This window comes from Argopecten irradians, chromosome 15 (genome assembly GCF_041381155.1).
Source record: "Argopecten irradians isolate NY chromosome 15, Ai_NY, whole genome shotgun sequence".
In the NCBI taxonomy this organism is placed as follows: domain Eukaryota; kingdom Metazoa; phylum Mollusca; class Bivalvia; order Pectinida; family Pectinidae; genus Argopecten; species Argopecten irradians.
Genome location: NC_091148.1, coordinates 16,963,859 through 16,972,146, shown reverse-complemented (window position 1 = coordinate 16,972,146; position 8,288 = coordinate 16,963,859). Strand labels below are relative to the sequence as shown.

General features: G+C 34.8%; 1 protein-coding gene across 1 annotated transcript; it reads right to left on the bottom strand.

Annotated features, from left to right (window-relative positions):
* Positions 1-5,751: 5,751 nt before the first annotated feature.
* LOC138308633 (annexin A7-like) lies at positions 5,752-6,369 on the bottom strand. The gene has a single exon (XM_069249673.1). It carries the CDS (start codon positions 6,367-6,369, stop codon positions 5,752-5,754), a length of 618 nt encoding a protein of 205 aa, XP_069105774.1.
* Between the last annotated feature and the right edge of the window lie 1,919 nt (positions 6,370-8,288).

The following is an 8,288-nucleotide window of genomic DNA, read 5'->3' as shown; positions in this document are numbered from 1 at the left end:
TATCTATGGCTTAAATTGAAGGTACAGCGTTAAGTAAATGCATCTGCGTTAAGGAGCAGGAAGTAAACTCTGAAATATTCACTACGTCTTCGATACAAAATACAAAAATATCAATAGTTATTATGATTTTAGAACAATTGTATATATGACATAAAATGAAGTTACAAAGTCAAAAAAATGTATCTATGTAAAAGTGTAGGAAGTTAACTCTTAAATACTCACTACGTCTTCGATACAAAAAAAAAAAAAAATATATATATAAAAAGTTTATCAATAGTAATAATAATTTTGAACCATATCTATATATGACATAAAATGAAGTTACAACACCAAAGAAATACAAGAGTCCCTGTTTAAATCCCTGTTTACAATGAAGTTTATTTTGGTTTTGTTTTACCGTTTGCAAAGCCACATTCAACTACTACGACATTAGAAAATATAGGAAGAACGGCGTTACGAAACTTGCTATTTTAGATATTTGTGCAAAATTGTTCAGGATGTGTTAATATGATTAACGATACTATAATGAACTTTAGGACTTTTTTAAAGCTGTTTGGTTAAGGTATGCATCATAAAAGGAACAATACAATCTAATTTGCATTGACACATTATATGGTACATTGATTATCGGAGACAAACTAGTTGTAATGAAAGTGAAAATAGTATCCCTCTGAAATGAAATCTTGTATCATCAATACTTACACATTGTAATAAATTTTTAAGACTACCAGATAAAGTAAAATAGTGTTTATAGATATTTCTATTCATTTTTTAAGAATTAACTTTAAAAAGCAACTATAGGAGATATCAGAAAAGATGGCGATGACGTCACACCAAGGTACATCCGGGCGCTCAAAGGTACATCTCTTATATCTGTACACATAAACATTGTGGGAACACAGTCGCTTGCGATGTTTGTTTACATTTTATTGTAATAGATAGTCGGCAATTCGAGAACTATTGCGTTATTTTTATCTCAAAAGGTGTAAATAAAAATATTTTGCATTAATATACAAATTTAAACATATGGTATTCATATATTTTACTCTGTTTATACTCCATTTTCGACCGCTACGAGAAAACACGGTCGCCATTACGTATAGACATTGACAGATATTTTGCAAACATCAACTTGAAATTACAAATTAAATTCAAAATTCCCCAAAATGTAATTATAAGCAATTACTGTTTTCGAAGTGTTACTTGATAAAACACCTTACGATGTATGATTAGCGCAAAATTAAACATTTGCTTTCGTAGATTACCCCAAGCCCACGGCAGCCATTACAGTTCAGCCGAGAACCCGAATTTCGTCCATTTTCAGTAACATAAAATTACGTTTTTTGGTTAATTTTTTTCATCAATTTTGGGATTTACTTTATAACATACAAATGAGTCAGTTTGTAAGTTCTTTTTATCATATTTTTAAACAAAACTTTGAGTATTTAGGATTCTTGAAGCCGTGCGCAATGTATCCTGGTCGGCATTTACAGTTAGGCCATGGGCTAGGAGGGTCCCACATGCACCCCCCCCCCCAACCTCCGAACCAATATTTTTCTTAACCCTTATGACCCACTGATCACAAATCAAAATGTTAACATTGCATAAGTTGGGATGAACTTCCGGTTATGACGTCATCAAGATGGCCGCCATCTCAAATTTCACTAAAAAATGAAAAATAGTCATAACATTGACATTTTTCAACCGAAGTAGTCAAATGAGGTATCAAAATGACCATAATAGAACACTAAAAACATATCAGGACCAAATAACCAAATATATGTAGTGATTTATACGCAGGAAGTGAAAAAATAGGATTTTAAGCTCAAAAATGGTAATTTTTTAGAAAATTTTTCATATTTTGCTTGACGCAGCAAAAACGTTTTCCAACCGCAAACTATTATTTCTAATTAGTTTTTTGTCCACTTATAAATCAGTTTAAACAAAAACAAGAAAAAAACAATGTTAACATTGAATAAGTTCCGGTTATGACGTCATCAAGATGGCCGCCATCACGAATTTCACTAAAAATGAAAAATATTCATAACATTGACATTTTTCAACTTAAATAGACAAATGAGGTATCAAAATGACCACAATATAACAACAAGTACAGATCAGGACCAAAACATCCAATATATGTAGCAATTTGTACGTAGGAAATGAAAAAATAAGATTTTAAACTCAAAAATGGTAATTTTTCAGCAAATTTTTCATATTTGTCTTCATGCAGCAAAAATGTTTCCCAACAACAAATCATTATTCGTAATCAGTTATTTGATCTCTTATAAATCAATAAATCAATGAAAACACCAACAAAAATTAAAATATATAGAAATGCAAAAGATAATTATTGTTATACCCTCATTAGGTTTACAAAACATCACCAGGTGCGTATAATGGGCATATGCTATTTTTCGAACTCGAAACCGCTGACGCTGACCAGCGTCTCAGAAATAATTATTACAGCACAACACCTACTGATAGAGTAACAAATGTAACCTAAGCCTGTGTTTCTCTTTATATCATTTTTCAGAACGTTTGTGTCTTTGAAAATGAGAACATTCATTGTTTATTTCCTATGCATAGCATAGGCAAAATGTTAGATGGTTACTACAGTGTCACATATTTCTTTCATTGGTTCTTTATGATAACCATTATCATTGTACGTGCTTTCTCGACTCACTGCTCCATCCACTGAAGAGACTCGGCATGTCTGGTAGCTGGTAGTCCAAATTATCAGAATAATCGAGATATCAGTATCAAATTCGTCGAAAGCCATAGCGTTGTCTTCAATGTCGATGAGCTGATGTGACAGTACATTACCAGTGTTGTTCTAGCCTGTCATCTTTCATAACCCATCCTTGGCCAGAGTTCATATCAGGAACAATAGGTTCAGAGATGTGGGATCTCCCTCAGATTCTAACATATCGTATATACTGTTCCAGACTTCTTCGGCATAATGGAAACTGCACCAGATCCACATTATTCGAATGGTGGAATTGGTTCTCCTTAGCACATAGCTCCATAATTTGAAGTACCATTCATTAATCTAGTGGACCCTCATGCGCCCATAAATGGCACAGGTGATATCATCGAGGTCATTAATGAGGCCATTAATGTTAAATGTTTTTCATTGGTCTGACTTTTCCCACTCCCTTGAAGGTGCTGGTTGTGTCACATCTGGTGTATGCGTAAAGAGACCATTGAAGACTCTCCAGAAATAAAATTTTCTACAGTGCTTTTCAGACTTGGCAAATAGTGGAACTTCACTGCAGACCTCATTTATGACCTCAAAGAATCCACCTGTGCCATCTATGGTCACTGAAGGTTCACAAGAATGAGGAATTGTGCTTCATACGAAATAAGGAGAACCAGCTCAAACCTTCGCAGAATGGGGATCTGATAGTCTGGAACATCATATACGATATTTGAATCACTACCGTAGGTTGGAAACAGGAAGAGCTCCTACATCCCTGACACTGATGTTTCTTATGTTAACTCTGGCCATGGAGGTTGACAAGCTACAACCACGATGGCAACCCGGTAATGTAATGTCACATCAGCTCATCGCTATCGAAGACAAAGAACTAGTGAAAGAAATATGTGACACTGTTAAGTAACCATCTGACATTTCCTGACGTTATACACAGGAAATAATACTGGATGTGCTCATTCTAAAAGGCACAAAACGTTTCGGAAAGTGTCATGGTATTTACGGTATGACAGAATTACCTCAGTTTTAATTTGATACCATATAGCTATTAGTTGGCATTTTGCTGTAATAATTCAGTTTGAGACGCTACTAGTGTACAACATTTCGAACATGAAAGTGAATTATTTTGAAGTCCCACTTAGATATTCAGCCAACCTAAAATTCTTTGTTAAGATTTAAATTTTCAATAGCCACTATTATATTCAGGAAATTCTAAGACACCAGGAAACTGTAGTCTCGGCGGTTTGGGAAAAATACACTATCATATGACCTGTATACGCAAACGGTGATGCTTTGTAAACCAAATGATGGTATAACAATAATTCTCTTTTGCATTTCTATATATTTTGTTGTTGTTTTTACTGATTGACAAGAGATTAAATAACTGATTACGATCAATAATAATTGTTGGGAAACATTTTTGCTGCATGAAGACAAATATGAAAAATTTGCTGAAAAATTACCATTTTTGAGCTTAAAATCTTATTTTTTCATTTCCTACGTACAAATCGCTACATATATTGGATGATTTGGTCCTGATATGTATTTGTTGTTCTATTGTGGTCATTTTGATACCTCATTTGTCTACTTCAGTTGAAAAATGTCAATGTTATGAATATTTTTCATTTTTTTAGTGAAATTCGTGATGGCGGCCATATTGATGACGTCATAACCGGAACTTATATAATGTTAACATTGGTTTTTTTCTTGTTTTTGTTTAAACTGATTTATAAGTGGACAAAAAACTAATTAGAAATAATAGTTTGCGGTTGGAAAACGTTTTTGTTGCGTCAATCAAAATATGAAAAATTTACTAAAAAATTACCATTTTTGAGCTTAAAATCCTATTTTTTCCACTTCACTTCCTGCGTAAAAATCACTACATATATTTGGTTATTTGGTCCTGATATGTTTTTAGTGTTCTATTTTGGTCATTTTGATGCCTCATTTGTCTACTTCGGTTGAGAAATGTCAATGTTATGACTATTTTTTATTTTGTAGTGAAATTTGAGATGGCGGCCATCTTGATGACGTCATAACCGGAAGTTCATCCCAACTTATGCAATGTTAACATTTTGATTTGTGATCAGTGGGTCATAAGGGTTAAGAAAAATATTGGTTCGGAGGTTTGGGGGGGGGGGTGCATGTGGGACCCTCCTAGCCCATGGCCTACAAGAGCATTCCATTAAAACAACATGTACATATAAAATAACAAAATATATATCTTAAACAAGTTCTTATTGAGATAATTGTGTTAGTAATTATTAATATGATTTATTTCCCCAACAATGCTGTGGCCTGCGGTGATCTACTAGCGACGAATTTGAAGCCATGCACGAGCGGGCGGCCGTAGTCTGGCCAGATATGGTCCACATTTCGTTATGTTAGAAAGTGTTGTGCACACCGTTTTCATGTACAACAGAAACATGACACAATACAATCAATTATCTATTCATAACTTTTTCACAACATGGATTTCTACCTGTGAACAAAAAATGGGTACGTGTGATGTGTCGACCCGGCACTGCTTCGCAAGCTGGCTTCAACACTAAATCTGTAGAAATATATTTAGCAACAAACAATTGTAAATATAAAAATAGAAATGTCTGTAACCTCTTAAACAATAAGAAACCATTTTAAAATCAGAATTTGCAATTATGAAAGTTAATACTTTTGCCACAGTATCGATTGTGTAGCATGGATGTACGTAACTGTTGTTGTTTTTATAAGTCGACATACTGTGTTTTTACCTTTGAGGACCCGGATGTAAACTTTCTGTGACGTCACGCCATCTTTTCTGAAATTTCCTATAACATACTACCATAACCTCAGGTTTATTGGGCATTCTCAGATGTCTTTTTTCATACAGGTTAAAAATAATGAAAAAGTCAGAAGTAGTATGTCTACAAAGGAGAAATTGTTTGTGTTTATCCCATACTGAAGACTGGATCTATAAAAATAGAAAAAAAAAAAAACATAAGCAAACCATAAAACTCCGGTTTTTTCCCTAGGTGCATTTTTTGAAAACATGTTATTTATTGGGTATATGGAGGCGGTTCGGTAGAGTCGTATTTGGGAGGAAGTTCTGAAACTACTTGTCCAGAAGCGGAATGTACACCATTGTTGTAAGTAGCTGGTACAACTTCAGTCGTCTGAGGTTGGTTTCCTGCTGATGGTTTTTCATATTGTGCTGATTGGGGAGTTTGAGAAAAATTCGTTGTGTTAGAGAATCCAGCATTTTGGACTTGTCCGGTTTGGGGAGAGTATTCCGCATTTTGCGTTATTCCCGATTGGGGAGGGTATCCCGCATTTTGCATGGTTGCCGATTGGGGAGGGTAACCTGCATTTTGTGTGGGTGCTGATGGGGGAGGGTATCCCGCATTCTGCGTGTGTCCTGATGAGGAAGGGTATCCCGCATTCTGCGTGTGTCCTGATGGGGGAGGGTATCTCGCATTCTGTGTATGTCCAGATGGGGGAGGGTATCCCGCATTCTGCGTGTGTCCAGATGGGGGAGGGTATCCCGCATTCTGCGTGTGTCCTGCTGGGGGAGGATATCCCGGATTCTGCATGTGTCCCGATGAAGGAGGGTATCCAGCATTCTGCTTATGTCCGGTTTGAGGTGATTGGAATCCGCCATTTTGTTGTGGAGCCATTCCTTGCACTAAAAAAATATTCATGTATAAATATTTGATTCTCATGGTGGCATATACAGAGGTTACACAATAACTGGTTGTCAAATATTGAATTTATTCCACACGAGTTAGTTATTTTTCAAAGTTACAAAAGACAGGAGATTAAGCTTTAACTTCAAAAAAACCCTAACGAGTTTGGAATAAATTCAATATTCAACAACTACGAGTAGTGTCAACAACTACGAGTAGTGTGACCTGTTTCTACCACAATCACAGTCGATTTTAGCCGATAGAAATACGCATGGATACGGCAACGTATATTGACCAAAATATGCAAATAAGGTGTTAGTAGTAATATTTTCATGAGCAAAAAGACGCTAATTAGTATTCAAAAGTCATCGTTTGATAAAGAATCCATCGATAAAAGTCTTCTTAATGGGAACATCTTTAGGGTTAAATAATACTCAATTAACGTCTTATTGAGTTCAAGTCTTCATGGTTACTTCCAGAAAATAAAACTCAATGTCGGACTACATGTATACATGTAAAAGCATTCGCACAACATACCATCGTCTATTTCGCGCCAGGTAATCATCAAGCCATTACCATCAAGATCAAGTTCGTTTAATACACGTTAAATCTACGAAACGCATCAGTAAAATTCTAGTCTGTCAAGATGTATTATTGGTACTAAAGGTCAATTTCACATGTATGAAAAGGTCACGTATTTTTACACAACGACCACGACGCATACGCTTTCCAACAGCAGTTTTGGACGTCAAGCGGCGATCACAACATAAAATGACGTCATTTGATTATTGATGACGTTAACAATGATGACGTGACACTGAGAAATAAGTAGTTCGGTCAAAGTTCACCGTGTCAGCCAATCAGAATGCGTCCAGAGTTTATACCACGTGTGGTATATACAAATTGTTAATCAACAGCTGCAGTGTTTATTCTATGTCATGAGAGTTGAATAACATCGCCGATAGTGGTAGAAATATATATTACTGTTTTCGTGTTATTTTAGGTGGTTTGACTCGTGGAGATATTTATTTCTACAGCGATTTATTGACATATTCGATTCTAGATATTTGAGTTATATTATTGCGACTGGATGATGGACATAGCGTATATGACCCAATAACCGCCCACATCCTTATAAGCGCCCCTTTCCTATTTTTCTTATCGGCCTCAATTGCACTTACTTCGAATTAAATGAAGACTAAAAGTATTAAAACTGTGTTGGTTTCCTTACAGCTACCTTTTGCAAATCGATTTATGGCTTACTTTGAAGAAAGTTTTTTTAAAAAAAGGCTAGTCCAAATTTGTTTCTATTAAGCGCCTCTTATTTGATTTACTTTTAAGCATTATTAATGAACAAATCAATATATTAATCTCGGCAAAGTTGGGTTACTGTAACTCAGTTTCAAACAGTACGATGGCAGAAATACACCTCAGTACATTTTCATTACTTTAATAAGCTTTTTGGGTCAAATACGGTATGTGAAATAATTCATGTAGATAATGATTATCAATTATTATAATTATATCGTATTAGATAATGATTATCAATTATTATAATTATATCAAGCAATTCTCGTATTAAAAGTAGATGTTCAGAAACATGTCTATATTTAGCTTACCTACATATGATAGTGTTCGATGGAGCGTTCACACACTAGTAGTCCCTTGCTTAGATGTTAAATTCAATTTTCAATCGCTTTCATATTTTTTTCACCATTTCTATTCCATTTTAGTTAGCAACATACATTCATCCTCTGTTTCCATTATCGTCCTACGAATGAATGCCTATTTGTTTAAGTTTTAGACCCTTTTTAAACAAGTGATATTTACGTATGCCAAAATTTAAAAGCAACACAACAATCTACGAGTCAACAGTTATACCTATGGTAAAATCCCACCTTCTATCAACC